Raw genomic sequence first — 19,694 nt, forward strand, 5'->3', positions numbered from 1 at the left:
CATAATAGTTAAATGAATAATAACCTTATGGTTATTTTGATAAATTTCAAAAAAAAAATTAAGTTAATGAAATTCAAAACCTTTCCTAATAAATATATCTGAGTTGTGACTGAAGGAAATTTCTTAAACTCAGTATGTTATTAAAGAATCAAAGTTCTGCAGACAAGATGAAATTCTCTTTTAACAAATGGGGGAGGAATTTCGGTAAGATGTCCATGGCACAGGTGAGGCTGTAAGATTCTCTGAAAGTGAGTTCCCATAAAGATACTTGCTCTCCTTCCCCCACGTCTCCGCCCATCACCAGCAGTACCGGTCTGAGGCCTGGAGACCCTTTGTCCCAGGAACGGCCAGCTACAGCCACCCCCTGTTGCTGCTACTCCACCCCAGGTGGCCCTGGGCCCCAGCCGCATGGAGCTCCCAGCTACTTCCCTGGCTACATCGTCTCACCCGGGCCCAAGTCACCCGCCACCACCTGTGGAGGCTCTTGGATACTGCCTTGTGGAGATCTGGGTTCCCTTGCTATCTACACTGATCTGCCCGGCACTCAGCCCCTGCCAGCTCCCTCTCTGGCTGGGCGCCCAGTCCAGGCTCAGGCCATGGCAGCCATAAAGGTCTTCCATGCATGCGCCTCAGAAATACAGGCTCCATCCCTTCCTGGGGCGCCCCACCAGGCCCAATGCTGCCACTGCCCACGCAGGCCCCCAGCGCCTGTGTGTCAGAACTTTGCACCACCACCAGGGCTTTGGGCCCATCCTGCGTGGGGCCCAAAGCCACTGCTGCCACCGGCCACCCACCCTTTGGAGCTCTGGGTACCCACTCTGACTGAGGCGCCCAACCCTATCTCAAGCCGCCATTGTCCAGGTTGGCTGTGGTGCCCGTCCCTCGGAGCTGCGGGCTTCATCCCTTCCTGGGGCGCCCCACCAGGCCCAAAGCCACTACTGCCCATGCAGGCCCCCAGTGCTCACGCCTCAGAACTCTGCACCCCCACCCGGGCTGAAGCGCCCAGCTCTGCCTTGAGCTGCTGAACCTGTGGAGGTCCCTGGTGTCCATGCCTCGGAGCTCTGGGTCTCTACCTGGACTGAAGCACCCAGCCCCACCTGGAGCCATGGAGGTCCCCTGCATCCACGCACAGGCGCCTCAGAACTCCAGGCCCCTATCCAGGCGCTTCAGAGCTCCAGGTCCCTACCCTGACTGAAGCACCTAACCCGGCCTTGAGAGTCCACTGTCTGCAGAATCCCTACATGTCTGCCCCTCAGAGCTATGGATTATCCCCCTGACTGAAGTGCCCTACCTGAACCCAAGTCTTCACAGCCAAGGGAGGTCCAAGGCTCCATCCCCGCAGAACTCTGGGCTCCCTTGGTGGCCACACCACCCTACCCCCTAGTCACCCTGACCACTGGGCTCACCAGCAACACCCAGCAGTCTCTTACTCCACTTTCCCCAACTTGCCCCTGACTACAGCAGGACCAGAGAACAGATGGAGCCCTGTGACCAGGCAGAGACCTGCAAGACTCACCCACCCAGTTCTGCCTAACCACCAACTTGGGAGCCAAGACCTCATAGTTGTGGAAGGGAACAGTATATCTTAAGGAGGTTGGTCACCTTGTGTGTCTGTATGATGATATGTCCTAGTTTGTTTGTTGTTATCACTGTCTTTTGTTTGTTTGTCTGATTATTTATTTTTATTTTTGTTTTCTCTTACTCTTATCTGTCTTCAGGTCTATTTTCATTTATTAGTGGGTACTTCTGTTTGTTCTCCCTTTTACTCTCCTGTCTCCAATTTCTGCTTCCCCCTCTCCCTGTTCTATTTCTTTCCCTTTTCTTATATCATTTTACTTCTTGAGAGCAAACCAATACCCCCACTTCATGAACAGATTACAAGGCAGAGGGAAGCAGGATCCAGCATATCCATACACCTGTCAGTGAATATTGGGATCTGAGAATGAATTTTGAATCACAGCTCCCCCCTCAAATAAATCTCAAAGCTGCAAAAGGTATAACCCTCAACCTACAGTCTAGCCTCAGAATCGAACAAAGACAGAAGAGTCACATAAGGAAGAATAGGAGACTGAGCAAACAGAAGCAAAAAATAACCCCACCACCCCTGAACAACAGATTTAAAGAAAACAGAGGGAGAAAAAAATAAAAAATGAAAAAGCGGGGAAGCAAATCTACACAAATGAAGAAAAATCAAAAGAAGAACATAAGTCTCACACAGATGCCTGGGAGATCAGAAATTGAGAAAACAGGTTTTGGCATGCAAACAATGAAGAGCCCCCAGAATGACTAGTCACATACTACAAACCCAGACATCAAGACATTAATAGAGAGAATAAAAAGAAGTGAGGAGAGACAAGAGGAAAATAGGAAGGAGTTGATAAATGAGATAACAGCAGCAAAAAATACTGTGATTGAAATAAATAACAAACTAATAAGCATGGAAAGCAAAATTAGCCAAGCAGAAGACAGAATCTCAGAACTTGAATACCAAAATATAGAACTAAACAAAACTGTCAAAAACATAGAAAAGAAGCTTAAAAAGACAGAACAAAACCTTCAAGACATGAGAGATTACTTCAAGAGAACAAACCTAAGAGTAATTGGCCTTCCTGAGGCAGAAAGAGAGACAGAGACCATCCTGGAACAAACATTTCATGAAATTATTCAAGAAAACTTCCCTCACCTCATTAATGATGTGGAAATTCAAACACAAGAAATTCAGAGAACCCCAGCAAGACAACAAATGAGAAGACCGACTCCTAGACACATAATAATTCATCTGAACAAATTAGGTATAAAAGAAAAAAATTCTAAAAGCAGCAAGAGAAAAAGGTCAGACTACCTATCAGGGAAGGCCAATCAGAATAGCAGCAAATTTATCTACAGAAACTCTTCAGGCTAGGACAACTTGGAGTCCAATATTCAAAGTTCTCAAAATAAACAATTTCAACCAAGAATAACCTACCCAGCCAAGCTAAGCTTCATCAGTGAGGGAGAATTAAAATCTTTCCCAGACATCCAATTCCTAAGAACTTATGCTACCTCCAGATGAACCCTACAAGAAACTCTTAAGAAAGTATTAAACACAGAAGAAAGGGGGAAAAGAACAACAATGTTCTTCATAAGAGCACAGGAAAAAGATTGAAAACACACATGAACCAACCCAAAAAACCAAAAGAAAGACAACAAACAAGTTCAACTACAACTCTATAAGAACATCAGGACAAAAATAAGCCCTCACATTTCAGTAATTAGCCTGAACGTGAATGGACTAAATGCACCACTGAAAAGACACAGAATGGCAAAATGTATAAAATGTCATGAGGCAACAATATATTGTCTCCAAGAGACTCATCTCACCAGAAAGGACACTTACAGACTCAAAGCAAGAGGATAGGAAACAAATTTTCAGGCGAACGGAACACAAAAGAAAGCTGGAGTCACAATCTTAATCTCAGACAAAATATCCTTTAGCTATCAAAAATCAAAAAAGATGAAGAAGGTCACTATATAATGATAAAAGGTTCAATCTATCAACAAGAAATATCCATCCTAAACATATATGCACCTAATATAAGAGCACTAATGTTCGTAAGCACTGTCTAGACAAACTTAAAAAAGAGATTGACTCTAACACTATCATAGCAGGGGACTTTAATATCCCGCCCACAACCCTTGAAGATCATCAAGATAAAAAATCAGCGAGGACATCCAGAACCTCAGTGAGACTCTTGAATAAATGGACTTAATTGATACTTACAGAACACTCGACCCAAAGACCACAGAATATACATTCTACTCACCACCACATGGAATGTACTCCAAGATCAACCACATCATTGGCTATAAGTCAAACATAAACAAATTTAATAAGATTGAAATCTTTCCATGCACCTTTTCAGACCACAGTGGAATAAAAGTAAATATCAACACCAACAAAATTTCCCCAAAACCCACAAAGACATGGTCACTAAACAGCATGATGCTGAACAACGACTGGGTCAACACTGAAATCAAAGCAGAAACTGAAAGATTCCTGGAAAAGCATGAAAATGAAAAAACATCCTATCAAAACCTCTGGAATGCCATGAAATCAGTTTTAAGAGGAGAATTTATATTTCTATGAGCACACATCAAAAAAACAGAAAGATCACAAGTGGAGAGCCTAGCAAACCACCTAAGGGAGCGGGAAAGAAAAGACCACCAAAACCCCAACTTTAGCAGAAGAATCAAAATCACAAAAATAAGAGCACAAATACAGGACATAGAAGACAAAAATATCATAGAAAATATCAACAAAACAAAAAGCTGGTTCTTTGAAAGAATTAGCAAGATTGATGGGCCCCTAGCCAGATTGACCAAGAAAGAGAGAAAAAGCCCAAATAAACACAATCAGAAATACAAAAGATTAAATCACAACTGACGCTGAAGAAATACAAAAGATTATCAGAGATTACTATGTACACCTATATGGAAATAAACTTGATGACCTAGATGAAATAGAAGACTTTCTGACATCACACAACCTACCCAAGACATCGAGACACTGAATCAACCAATAACAACCCAGGAAATTGACTCTGTCATACAAAAACTACCTACAAAAAAAAAGCCTTGGACCAGATGGATTTCCAGCAGAATTCTACAAAACATACAAGGAAGAGCTGAAACCAATCCTATTGAAAGTATTCCAGACAATTGAGAAAGATGAATTATTCCAGGCAATTGAGAAAGGGAAAAAAAAAGCAGCCCCTTTAAAAAAGTGGGCAAAAGACATGAATAGACACTTCTAGAAAGAAGATATACAGGCAGTCAACAGACACATGAAAAAGTGCTCAGCCTCACTCATCATCAGAGAAATGCAAATCAAAACCACAATGAGATACCACCTAACCCCTGTAAGAATGGCCATCATTAATAAAACAAACAACAGATGCTGGCGAAGATGTGGAGAAAAAGGAACGCTTCTACACTGCTGGTGGGAATGCAAATTTGTACAACCTCTCTGGAAAACAGTCTGGAGATTTCTGAAAGAACTAGAAATTGACCTTCCATATGACCCAGCAATTCCCCTATTGGGAATATACCTGGAGGAACTCAAATTATTCTACAAAAAAGATACCTGCACACGTATGTTTGTTGCAGCTCTATTCACAATAGCAAAAACATGGAACCAACCATGTTGCCCACCGAAGCTGGACTGGATTAAAAAATGTGGTACATATACACAATGGAATATTATGTATCCATAAAGAAGGACAAATATATGGACTCTGCAGCAAATTGGATGGATTTGGAGTCTATCATACTCAGTGATTTATCACAGAAACAAAGAACTGAGTTCCATATATTCGCACTCATAATGTGTCCTTGAACAATTATAACGCTATAAGAAAGTGATTGGCAGCCAGGCTCGGTGGCTCAGCCTGTAATCCCGCGCCTTTGGGAGGCTGAGGTGAGTGGATTGCCTGAGCCCGCGGGTTCGAGACCCGCCTGGGCAGTGAGACCTCATCTCTACAATAAATCAAAAACTCAGCCGGGCGTGGTAGCTCATGCCTGTTATTCCGGCTACTTGGAAGGCTGAGGCGGAAGGATCGCCGGAGCCCAGCAGGTCGAGGCTGCGGTGGCCGGGAGCGGCCACTGCACTCCAGTCTGGGCGACAGAGTGAGACTCCAACTCAAAAAAAAAAAAAAAAAGTGATTGGCAGTAGTGGAAAACTTTCAAAGGAGGGGGGGGCGGGACTGGCAGTTGAGTAAAATGCTAGGGGAGCGGGGGCATATTTCATCAACAAGGGTACCTGCACGATCAAGGTTTGTATACCTAGCCCTGAATTGTACCCCATATCTTTACAATAAATAAATACATTTTAAAAATTGGGGGAAAATGGACTTTTGTGGAAAAAGTATAGAATCTTACTGCCACACTATACTCACATATTTACTTTGGATTTACACCAAAACAAGAATGTAATGAAAGTATGTATGATAATAAAATATAGTACATTATAATAACAAAAAGTAGTAATGATAAAATGTAGTAAAAGTAAATAAAATAGAGAAAAATATGAAAAGTATTTCCATGGCCTTGCCGTGTGCAAGATCCACTTAAGGAACACAAAATCTCTAATGAGTGAAAGAAAGAACTGACAGATTCAAGGAAACGATAACAATCAAAATGATGAAATATATTATAAACAAAGTTGAGAAACAATAATCTGTGAGAAAATAGTTAAGAACATATAAAAATATCTTAGGAATATTTCTATAAATTGCGTTTAAAGAGCCAAACAACACTGCAGAAAAAATACACAAAGAATAGGATCAGGAAACTAAATCCAAGTGATTAATAAATCTATAAGGAGCTGTCACAACCTCACTGGTAATAACAGATATACAAACAAAATAATAAGAGAATGCCCTTTTTTCTTAATAAGTAGGCTAAATGAAAACTGAATTGGCAAAGTAAACAGGCAATCTTATCTAAGAAGAAATTTGGTGTTATTTATCTAAGTCTAAAATTATGCATAATCTTTGACCTATTAGTTCAATTCCTAGGCAATTTTGTACATGTGTACAAACATAAATATATTCTTTATTTTACTAAAATAAATTGAAAACAATCCAAATTTTCATATTTTTAGTTAGTTAACTTGACACTCAACTAGAGGCTACATTTCTCAACTTTTCTTAGAGCTGGAGATCACCCTATAACTAAAGTGTGAGCAATCACATGTGAACAACAGTGATTCTGGCAATTTCTGGACAGAAAGCTAGAGATGCTGCTGGATTTCAATTTCTTTTATTCTGTCTGCTCTATCCCGCGGGCCATATCCAAATTTGGTGGAGAGGAATCATTTCCTCTCCTATAAATGAAAAACAAACAAACAAAGAAACAAGCAACACTTTAGTTTGTGAATGGAATCTAGCTCCCTACAAACTATAGTAGAGAAAGCTTTCCAACCCTCCTGGAATTTCTGTGTGAGAGAACAGTATACTTCCCACATGGTTTAATCCCCTATTATGTGGTAATAGTTAAATAAGTTGAAACAATACCACAACCAAGACAGTAATGAATTAAAATGCACAAGCATTGAACTTGTGACACTGGAATGTGAAAGCATACCGCTCTCGACAGTTTTATCAGAATTCAAATACAGGTTCACATTCAAAACCAACAAACCAACATTCTGACATCTCCAAAACTTTTAAAGACACATATCTCAAGCAACTGAGATTTCATCTTAGTGGCATTGTCTTTTATTACTAACCTCCAAAGTAAGAGCCATCTGTCAGCTTCATTTCCTTACTGGATTTTGTAATGACACCAGCAACACCATGTTGAATGAAATACATTTTTTTACCCACGGCTCCTTCTCGTATGATATAATCTCCAGGCTGAAACACCTCAAACCTCAACTTGCTCAGCATGGCAGTCACAAAATTAGGATCCGCGTTAGCAAAAAGAGGCATTGTAGCCACCAGTTTTCGACAGTTGAAGTTGACTATCTCCTAGAGATGGTAAGAACAAACAAATATTAAGTGAGATAATAATCATATCTGGAATAAAAACATGTTGAAATTTTAAAAATATGTAGTATAACATAGCAATATTAATTTAGATTAAAAAATACATAGATACATAAACTCTAGTAATCCACATCTCATCCATCAGAGATTATTTTTGTGTTGAAATTTTGTATTTTCAGCATCTAGTGTTATATAAGGATATACTAAATATTAAATAAATGTTAATTAAATATATTTAAAACATTAATATATAAAAACATTAATATATAAATATATGACATATACAAAAATAAATAAATGTTACTAAATATGTATAAGCCTCAACTTTTATACCTTCTGTTTTAGTATTCTGTATATGAAATTATAACTTCTGAGATGTGACTAAAATTTAGCCTTCCTTTTATTTTTTATTTATGAAGGAAAAAAATCCCATCCTTTCTTATTAGTTATAACATTACTGCTTCTGTCTACATTGTGTTGAACAATCTAACTTGTACCTGCTGACAGAAATTCTAAAACAAGGGTTTAGCTGCCACAGAGAAAAAGCATTTTGATGTTTTCTGTTAATGCCATTCACATTAGAACAAGGACAATGGAGAGTGCATAGAAAGGTTACACAAAAGAGACTATAACTTAAAATTATAAATTCAATCTGTGTCTAGGCTAGATCAGAAAATCATTCTTTCTAAAGACTCTGGAGTTGCCACTGCAAGTCTTGGACTACAGAGAGAACATATTTGCCTTTTCTTGACTTGTCTGTTTTATTTCTAGGGTCAAATCAATTCTAAATTAGCAGGTCTCTGTGTTTGATTTCATTTGCTGGGTTCTGTTCAAGATTAGACATGTTATCTCTCTAGACTGATACAGGAATATGGAACAAAACATTTTTAATCATGCAAGTCAAGTTATATGACACAAAATAGACAGTGAGCCTCTACATTTTATCACAATGCCATGTCTCAGAAATTTCTTTACTAATGAGCCAACCCATCCTAAAGGGTTGAGACTGTGTTTGTGATCTTATTTAAGAGGCAAAGAAACTGGTTATTACTGCTAAGAGGCAAGAATAAGGCAAAAAGAAACAAATATTAACAGAGTCCGAGAACTGAATCATCTGTCTTGGGGAAGTATGTTATACAAATTCCTCGATTTCAAGACTGAGATAAAATATTCCAGGTAAGACAAAGGAACACTTTTAATCTACTTTGGAAAACAAGATGTTTCATCCTCAACAATCTATTGCGTATTTAGCAAAGCAAAGATGTGTTTGCAATAGTGGAGCTTCACAGAAGATGACAAAATGCTTACAAATAAGCAACAACAATCAGAAATTGAACACAGCAGCAACGATAAGAGAAAGATATTGCATGTGGTACTTGATGCGGCATTATCCAAGCCTAAATAATGCAGTTGACTCTATGATTGGATGTTATCTAAGGTGATTGGTGATCAGTTTTAATTAGTGCATGGAGTATAAGGTTATAAAATGTTCAGCAAGTAGTAAGTGTTCAATGAATATATGTGTATATGAGGGAAGAAAGGAAAGAAAAAAGAAAGGAAGGGGGGGAAGGAGGGAGGAAGGAAGGAAGGAAGGAAGGAAGGAAGGAAGGAAGGAAGGAAGGAAGGGGTTTTAGTTGTGAAAAAATTGATCACAAAGACTAATTTTATTCTTTTGGAAGATGGTTTCTTATAGCTCTTAAAATCCTTTCTAAGCAACCAGCTGAAGAAACAATTCTCACGCATTAAAAAATGTATTTTTTAATATTCAAAATGCTTCTATGAAAAAACCACAGGAAGATGAGAGGTGAAGTAGAAGTTAGAAAAAGATATGTCATTAAAATGATAGGATTACTTGTTTAAGAGTTAATGATTTCACATATGAAATGACATAGAAAAACACTGCATTTTTATCTGTCTTATCTGAAAATAAGTCAGATTGTAGACAAGAGTTTTCAAAAAACAATAATAATAAATAATCCTTTCATCTATGTTCATTGATTTGAACTAATCAAATTTTTCACTTCACTGTTATCTCACCTTTTGTTTTAGAAAATAATTAGAAGTATATTTTATAAGCAATTAAATGTGTCTTTATATGAATAACTTTGTATGATGTATTGTATGTTCAGATATATCTGTTAGAACTTCCTTTATTATAATGTTGCTAGAATAGTTTTTTGTTATTGTTATTGTTTGAAGGAATTCATTAATTTTTTCCTCTATCTATGACTCTTTTACTTCCATATGAATACTATCTGATTGAAACTTTAAATTCTAACAAATATATGAGAAGGAAAAAAATGTAATGAGACAGAATTTTCTTGGCCTCTAAGAACCTTTCATCTGCCCATAAAATTTGCTTGTTTTGAGAATGTATAGTTTAGTAGAAGCAATCATGTGAGCACAGAAAGAAGTAAAACGTTTAAAAGAACCTCATCAATTCACTTCCTTATAGTGCATTACTTTAGAGAAAACATAATTAAGTTGTTGATATTTCCCCAAAAGTAACACTTTTAGAGTTCATCTTCCATCGATAACATTTCCTTATAGCACATTGACTTAAATAAAGCACACGATGTTTGATATATCTAATCTTCCTCCAGATTATTTATGGCAGTTGTTATAATTAGCTTTTATCAAAATATCTGTCCTGCATTAGGAGCATTTTCTACGTGCATTAAATTGAGGACAAGTTGTTTACTAAGGGAAGTAAACATTTGGTCCTGACCTTAATAATAAGGTACTCCCAGGTTACCAGATTTGCTGTTGGTGTTTTTAAAAAATGTAATTCTTTTCTGGAGCATCTTGCAGTTCAGAAGGTATGGAATTGCTAAAAACATTAAACAAAAAAAGTAACCAAAAACAAACAAAATGAAAACCTCACAATTATAAGGGTATTTTAAAGGGACACAGGAGCCAACTAAAAGAGCTACCAATAGTCAAAGTTGGAAGAATTTGAGCAAAAAAAAAGCAAGTATCAAATTAAACCCAATGTATAAAGACCCTGTATAGGTATAAATTAACAATTACCTAAATTAAAAACTGATGGAAACTACATAAACTTACGGTTAAAAATCCAAATAATTTAAAATAATTCCTATACATGGTCCTCTCTCAAAAAAGTGAAGAAAAATTCCTTACCCATTAAAAGTAGGCTTAGCATTGAGTATAGTGACTTCCTTCAAAGATTATAAGAAATGGGGAGGGAGAGTAACTTCATAGTGGAGAAACATGACAAACAACACATCGAGTCAGGTGATCAATATTAACATCAACAGTGGTAAGTCATGCTGATAGCATGCACCCTTGGTATGATGTAACCAGAAGAGTATTTTATCTCTGTGGTGTTGTTCTCCCATACCAAGAATCCATTTAATCATGACAAAAACATCAGCAAATCCAAACTGAGGAACACTTTTCATAAAATTTGGCCCATGCTATTCAAATCTACCAAGACCATCAAAAACAAAGAAATTCAAAAGAAACTATCACAGCCAAGGAGAGATTGAGGAAACATGTTGACTAAATGTGTACTGTGGTATCCTGGATGGGAGTGTGGGACAAAATAAAGGACTTTAAGTAAAAACTATGGGAATGTGAATAATGCATAGATTTAAGTTAATAATAATGTATCAGTATTGGTCACAACAATAGTTGTTACAAATGTACCATACCAATGTAAGATATTAAAAATAGGGGAAAGGTATATGGGTGTGAGGTATATGGGTATTCTCCATACTATCTTTGCAACTTTTCTGCTAATATAATTTGACTAATTCAAATCTCAATAGAAATTTACCCCATTGTTGGAGGTGACCACTTAGTGGGAGGTGTTTGGGTCATGGAAAAGGATCTCTCATGATCAACCTAGAGTCATCCTTGTGGGTGGTAATGAGTGAATTCTTGCTCTATTAGTTCCCACATCTGACTTTTTTTTTTTTTTAGATAATTTTTTTTTTTAGTTTTTTTATTTTAAAGTTGTAGGGTACAATTCAGGGTTAGGTATACAAATGTTCAGTATGCATGTACCCTTGTTGATGAGGTGTGCCCCTCCCTCCCCTGGAAGTTTCCCTCAACTGCCAATTCTGCCCCCCACCACCCCTCCCCCTGGCTGTTTCCCACTTTTTATAGTACTATGTTCAAGGCCTGCTTATGATACCAAGATCTGACTTTTAAAAAGAGCCCTTCTTCTTCTTCTCCTCCTCCTCCTCCTTTTCTTCTTCTTCTTTCTCCTCCTCCTCCTCCTCCTCCTCCTCCTTCTCCTCTTCTTCTTCTTCTTCTTCTTCTTCCTCTTCTCCTCCTCCTCCTCCTCTCTCTCCATGAGATACACAGGCTCTTTTTCTCTTTCTGCCATGAACAGAAGTTTCCTGGGGTCCTCACCAGAAGGAGGTACTGGTGTCATGCCTCATTTACAGCCTGAAGAAGTCTGGGCCAAATAAACCTTGTTCTTTATAAATTAGTCAGCTTCAGGTATTACTTTATAGCAATAAAGTCCATTTCACATATAGCAATGCTATATGCTATATAACATTTACATATTGCTCTATATAAAATGGACTAAGACATCTGCAAAGCTAAAATTATTCTAAAGCTTATTAAAGATGTAATTACTGTTCTCCATAGTTATGAAAAGAAATGTGATATTTTGACACAGTATTTAAAGCGCGTTTTCTCCAAGCTAACTCATTTACAGTAATGCTTTAAAAGATCTTCTAGTAAATATTTGAAAACAATCATATCATAATGCAGTGTGATGATAAATAATGCAGTGTGACAATAAATATTAGGCTTTGAATGTGTCTATTTCTATTGCTCTCAAATTCATAATCCTAGTTTGTCAATAAGAATATAAAATAAGAACACACACACATATACACATTTCTCAGGTATATGTTTCTAACAAGTTTATATTTACAAATTAAAAATCTATAATTATCTCAAAGTTTGAAATATATTTTATTTTATTAAAGGCAGTAGAAATAAGGAAGAAATAGCATTGTTCCAAAGAAATTTATTCCTCAAAGGAATATCATTATATAACTTATATAGCATTATTGTGGTTTTTACTTTAATATATTTTAAGTTGAAAAGATAGATTCCAAATGTTGCTGTTTAAAATGCACTGGTTCAGCCAGGCTTGGTGGCTCAGCCTGTAATCCCGCGCCTTTGGGAAGTTGAGGTGAGTGGATTGTCTGAGCCCGCGGGTTCCAGACCTGCCTGGGCAGCAAGACCTCATCTCTACAATAAATCAGGCGCATGCCTGTAATTCCAACTACTCTACTCGGAAGGCTGAGGCGGAAGGATGGCCGGAGCACAGCAGGTCGAGGCTGCACTCCAGTCTAGGCAATTGAGTGAGACTCCAACTCAAAAAATAAATCAATAAAATGCACTGGTTCAATTTCTTCTTACATTGGAATACCAACACATATTACAAAAATTAGTTTAACCATCTGAGAAGATTGATAATTTTGTTAAAATTGTGTTTTGTTAAAATGAGTCATAAAAAACAGTTGTGTAGAGAAAATGCCCCTGCAGAAATAACACGGTTTTTAAGTTATACAATATTAAGTTCTCTAGAGTGAACTTGTTGTTTTACTGTTGATAATTATGACATAAGTGTTATGATCCATAGAGGTTATGTTGCCCATAAAAGGAACAATTTGATATGTAAGTGTTGACTGAATAAATGCCAAAAATGTGATTTCTATAATATTCTTTGCATAAGGTGTCTCATAGAAAAATGTATGAAGCCTGAAGTTTCATTTATTCCTTTGAGAAAAAGCTCAGACAGAAGAGTAATTGCAAAGGAAGAGCAGACTGGTCGTCTTGACACCTGGAGGGCATTTTCTCCCTCAGAGTTCAGCAACAGATTGCTCAAATTCCTAGCTACAAGCTAAACACTGGGAAGCCAAGTAAATAAGCTCAGATGCTTTGAGAAATACTGCAAATTATTCCCTCTAATATTTCAAGTTAGAAACAATTTTTGTTATCAAAAAGATTCTAAGCTGGAAGCCAAGGTATAAAAGCATTTATATTAGTTAAGAAAATGTCTTAAAAATTATGAGATAGAAATGTTAATGTTGGACTTTTCTGAGATTTGCCATTCAATGAAAGGAAATGGTTATTTAAGCCTTCTAAAACATTCACACATACATTCCTGTAAAGTTATTCCTTACCCAGTATCCTCTTTGGAATGCTTTCCTTTGGAAAACAGTAACCTTACTAAAGGGTAGTGTTAAGACTTTAAAGAAAATTTATTATAAAATAGCATAAATACAATTAAACAACAAATAACGCTGTATTTGATCTTATTTTGACATGATATAATATTTTAGATATTAAAGTTTTTGCTTCACTAGTCCTTCCCATTTTGTTAAAGTTGGATAGAATTATACATGCTCATTGTTTGATCACAGTATAGGCAGTCTCTCTTTTTTTTAAGGTACAATATAGATAAAGTGCACAAATCTTAATTGTACACAAATCTTGTGTTTTTTTTCAAATATATGCACCTGTATAACCACCAAGATCCTGATACAGACCATTTCTCAGAAAGTCCTTTTACTTCCTCCCAGTCGAGCCAGGTTCTAGCCATTCTGATTTCTATCACTATAGAGCAGTTTTGTTTGTTCTTATAATTCATAAAAAAACGAAGTCACAAGCCAGACTCGGTGACTCAGCCTGTAATCCTGTGCTTTGGGAGGCTGAGATGAGTGGATTGCCTAAGCCCGCGGGTTCAAGACCTGCCTGGGCAGCTTGGCGAGACCTCATCTCCACAATAAAATCAAAAACTGGCCGGGTGTGGTAGCGCGCGCCTGTGGTTCCAGTTACTTGAAAGGCCGAGGCGGAAGGATCGCAGTCTGGGCGACAGAGTGAGACTCCAACTCAAAAAAAAAAAAAAAAAAAATGAAGTCACATACTGTGTGGTCTTTTGTGTACTGCTTCTTTTCTCACCATTAAGTCAGTGATTCATCCATGTTGGTGAATGATGGAAGTTCATTCTATTTTTAAATTTTAGGATCTATTTTATTTTTTGTTTATGCCACAATTTATCTATTCTAATCTTCATAACATTTGGGTTGTTTCTAGTTTTAGGCTAATAAAATATAAAGCTGCTATGAACATTTTTGAAGCACTTCATTGTCTGATTTTGCTTGAGTTTATAGTTATATTAGCATTTCTGGGCAATAGGATAACTGACTTTTTTCTTTACCTTGCCAACTTCCTAACTAAAGGGCCTGGAGGACGGGTTTTTTATTAACCCTCCCTGTAGGGTGTGATTTACTTTCTGACCTGACTCTGGCATAACATCACATAAAAGATTAAGAAGGAAAATCCAAATATTTTATGACCCAGTAAAGCTGCCTCTTGGAAACTGTCTGACTCAGGGCACCTATTCAGATGCTTACCACCTATTATCTCTAAAATGATTTCAAAATTCCTTAAGTAAGAGCCTGACTTTGCTCATTGCCAGTCAGAAAATCTTTGAATCCATCTATAATCTGCAAGCCCACAAACCTATGTTTGGAGATACCCTACCTCTCTAGGACAAACCAATGTAAACCTCACATGTAATGACTTATGATTTTCTGTAACTTCTTTCCTCCTAAACCATTGATGGGTATGTAGACACATCTCATGAGTTTTTTGTTTGCTTGTTTGTTTGTGATTCTTCTTCTCTTTGTAGTTTTAATTTGCATTTTCCCATAATTATTCCCGCTATGTACATTTTTCTAAGCCTTTTGGTCAGATAAATATCCTGTTCTGTGAAATGTCCAGTCAAGAGTTTTCCCCTTTTTTCTACTGTAGAAGTTCTTATACTCTTGATATATGAATTCTTTTATGGAATATTATGCAATGCAAATACCTTCTCCCCATCTGTGGCCTGCCTTTTCACACTCAGTAGTATCTTGTATTATAGTTGTATTGTTGGTAATTTGTTTCCTAGTATTTTTTTTTTTTAGTTTTATATCTGCCAGGAAAAAAAAAAAAGGGATATGATGTATTCAGATTGCTTCTAGAAGGATTTATGTTAATCATAAATCTGTAGTGTGGAATTCTACATACTCTGGGACCCTAAGAAAGTTTATGCAATATCTTATTTAGTTATTTTTTAAAAATAAATTCAGATTCTTTTTAGCACTATAATTCTATACTGATAACTTAAACATCACTATGTAAATTCTATTTTGTGAAATATCTAATTCTGATCCATTCTACAACATTATTATTATTTTAAACAGTATAGTTTTAAAAACTTTGAAGCATGGTAGCTATAAATATAATTACCATCATTACACAAATGAATCACAGAGTAATCTTAAGAAAACAGAGCTGCTGTTATATTGCTAAATTTCTACACTCCAAAACACCCTGTATTTTTAGACTGAGCTGAGAGTACTTACAAACTTCCTTCTAAGAACTTACATCCTATAGACATTCAAAAGGCATCTAGACCTGGAGACTCTTATACTGACTTTAGAAACGAATATATATAGACAAATCTATATCAAGTGACACTTCATCACCTAGAACATCTTATTAAAAAGTGCTCCTAATGTTGTCCCATGTTTTATCTTTTCAGTTCAGTCGCTTGGATTAATTATAATCAAAACAGCAACTGGATATGTTTAGCGATTTCATTAATAAGGGGATAATTCCAGCTAGGCTCGGTGGCTCAGCCTGTAATCCTGTACCTTGGGAGGCTGAGGTGAGTGGATTGCCTGAGCCCGCGGGTTCGAGACCCGCCTGGGCAACTTGGTGAGACCTCATCTCTATAATAAATCAAAAAATTAGCCGGGCATGGTAGCGCGTGCCTGTAGTTCCAGCTACTTGGAAGGCTGAGGCGGAAGGATCACTGGAGCCCAGCAGGTCAAAGCTGCGATGGCCAGGAGCGGGCACTGCACTCCAGTCTGGATGACAGAGTGAGACTCCAACTCAAAAAAAAAAAGGGGTGGGGATAATTCCAAGAATGTATGTAATAAGAAAGGCCAACACTTGCTGCGTTCTTGCTGGGTTTCAGGTATTGTTCTAAATTTTTTATAAATATTAATTTATTGTATCCCTGCAACAATCCTATGTCTTAGGTAGTATTACTGTCCCATTTTGTAGAAGTTATATAACCTCCATTGACCACACACTTGCAAAAGGAAAAACTAGTTTCTCAGGGAGCCCTGCTCTCAAACTTAGAGTTTTGATGGATTCTGAGAGGCCATGTTAACCTTTGCACATATATAGAATCAACTTATTAACCATACATTTGTTCTTTTGAATTGTGTTCATTTTGAAAGACTAACAATGATATTTGTTAACTGTCAGGTAGAAAACTGTTGGTTATACATTTGATTTTTTTTTTTCCCCTTGGAGCCATGGTTTTTAAAAATCTGAATCTGAATACCTTTATGTGACATATACAATCCTGTTCACCACAGTTTTTTAAAACATCATCTGTATTTAATAACTTGCCACTTTCTACAATTAGGCTACCTAACGGGCCTCTTACAGTAACACATTCATGACTTTTGTACTGTAAAGCAAGGATCTGAAAGAAAAGAGAGAGAGACTAGTATTTGCTGTTGTTTGTGGGGATATTCATGTCTTGTATTATAGGGGGCAGTGTCAATAAAATAAAAGTAAAAATACTTCTCAGGGCGTGTCCACGTCTTCCCTTCATATTCCTTTTTCAAAGAAATGTGTCTGACCATTTGCTTCCCCAAGGGTATCTCTGGTTCTCCCTGTGTAGCCCCCATAGGAATATTATAATTTAATTTGAAGTACAGGTTAATGATGTAGGCTGAAAGAGGAAGGGGACAAGATTTTTTAAACCCCCATTTTGAACTAGGTACTTCACACTATATCTCAGTTATTCCTAGGGGAGTACAACCTAAGAATAAATCTGAATTTGGTTTTATTTCTCGGCATACACAGAAGAAAGTGGTGCTTAGAGAGAGAAAATGAATTGCCCAGGCCACAGAGCTAGAATTTGTCTAGTGAAACTAACTGTGATTATTCAGCTTCACCATGGGGCTTCCCTATTATCTGGAACAAAGTCATAAAAACTTAGCACCTAGAATTAACCCAAACCTTCGATTTTGCAATTGTCTATGCTTTAGAATGAAAAAAAGTCATTTTGGCATCTTACAACTTCTCTATTTTAAAATTTTACTCATTTGAGAATATCTCTCTTTTTTTGCTTAATTCTTAGCAAATTTCTTAGACTTCTTAAATTATTTTTATCTTAACCAATTCGAATGTAACATTTTATGCAGTATGCATATTTTCATGGCAGATTATTTCATGACAATGTATTTACTGTTGGGGAATTCTTTAAAAATCTATGGTTATAGTTAAAAATATACCCAAAAAACCCTGTTTGTGTTTTATTATATGTAAATCAAAGTTTGCCATGCAAAAATTGCTGCTTTAACAATAATTAGTCAAAATTTTCTTGAAAACTAAGAAGAATAATGCTTGTGTACAAAATTAATTTAAATTTATCTTCAATTATTAACATTCATTTATCTGTCAGGTAATGGGAAACATTTCTTCTGTGCCTCACTGGAAAATTAGTGTAAAAAGTAAATATGGAAGAAAACAAATGAGATCTTGAAGCATAACTAAATAATTCAGAATGATATTGGTAAGTAGGCATCCTGGTCAACATGAACTCATTTCCTCTACTAACTTCATGACATAGTCACAAATGATGTAAGGGAATGATGAGCTCTTGATAGCTGGAGCTGTATAACAAAACAATTAATTGAAAAACATAAAAATTGTAACCATGAAGCCTAAGAACTCTTAACAAGAGTGCTAATGGGCTCAGGTGGCTTTCCCAAACCTGCTGAAGTCATATACAAATAAGTGAATACTGTGTATGGTGTCTTAAGTAAAACAGATGGTGGCTTTCACTGGATTTTTAAAGGATCCCTTGTTAGACAGAGGGTAGTAACACTGGACTAATAATGACCATGATGATGATGGTAGCTAACATTTATTGTGTTTTGTGTTTTTTCATTTAATTATAATAACAATCCATTGAAATACAAGTTGAGTACCCCTGCTTGGGACTAGAAGTGTTTCTAATTTCAGATTTTTTGGATTGTAGAATGCTTGCATATATATAAAGAGATATCTTGGAAATGGGACCAAAGTCTCAACATGACATTTGTGTATGTTTCATATGTACCTCATACATTTAACTCGAAGATAATTTAATACAATATGTTTAAATAATTTTGTGATTGAGACAAAGTTATGACTAAAACCTGTCACATGAAGTAGGTGTGAAATTTTCCACTTTGCAGCATGTCAGAACTCAAAAAGTTTCAGATTTTGGCACATTTTGAATTTCAAATTTTCAGATAAGGGATACTCAACCTGTTGTTACATTATTAACCAAATTTTAGAGATGAACCAGATGAGTCTCAAAGTGGTTGCCATTTGGCAACAATCACAGCATATAAGAAGTGAAGTCTATTTCTATTTAAAGGAATGTAGTCTATTTCTAGAGCTGCCTTACCTAGTATGGTTGTCACTAGTTGCATGGGGTTATTGAGCACTTGAAATGTGGCTTGTTTGAGTGAGAAACAAGCTTTTAAAATTTAATTTTAACCCATTTAAGTTAAAAATTGAAACTGACTTAGTTAATTATGTTTGGAAAAACTTAGGTGGATATACTTTTCAATTACAAGTTTTATGCAATCTACATATAGATTAGATATTTCTGAGAAAAATTTAGCATCCAAATCAAAATGTGCTGTAAGTATAAAAATATACAACAGATTGTGAAGACTTAATACAAAAAAAGAAATGCAAACTATCTCATTAATGATGTTTGATATCGATTGCTTATTGAAATTATAACATTTTAGATATATTTAGACAAAATGTATTATAGTTAATTTTAATTAAAAATATTTTGATGTAACTATTAGAACATTAAAAATTCCATGTATGATTCATATTACATTTTCATTGGAGAGTGAGTGTTGTCATAGAACAATCATGTCATATATAAGGGAATTTAACACATAAAATGGTGAAATGCATTTCTAGATTTTTTTTAAACTTCATATTAAAATTTCATTTAAAATAATTTAGCAAAACAAATATGAAGTAGAATTTTTAAATATTTATTTATAACTTGTGGGCAACCCTCTTTCAGGT

At 36.3% G+C, this 19,694-nt stretch overlaps 1 protein-coding gene across 1 annotated transcript in view; it reads right to left on the bottom strand.

The window, feature by feature from the left end:
- The window catches only part of HCN1 (hyperpolarization activated cyclic nucleotide gated potassium channel 1), a 377,442-nt gene that overhangs the window by 38,643 nt on the left and 319,105 nt on the right, over positions 1-19,694 (bottom strand). The window contains exon 5 of the mRNA XM_021714309.1: positions 7,268-7,508. Coding sequence (XP_021569984.1) covers positions 7,268-7,508 — 241 coding nt within the window. The remainder of the gene's footprint in view (positions 1-7,267; positions 7,509-19,694) is intronic.

This window comes from Carlito syrichta, unplaced genomic scaffold, assembly GCF_000164805.1.
Source record: "Carlito syrichta isolate Samal-C Ts95f unplaced genomic scaffold, Tarsius_syrichta-2.0.1 Scaffold305602, whole genome shotgun sequence".
Taxonomy (NCBI): Eukaryota; Metazoa; Chordata; class Mammalia; order Primates; family Tarsiidae; genus Carlito; species Carlito syrichta.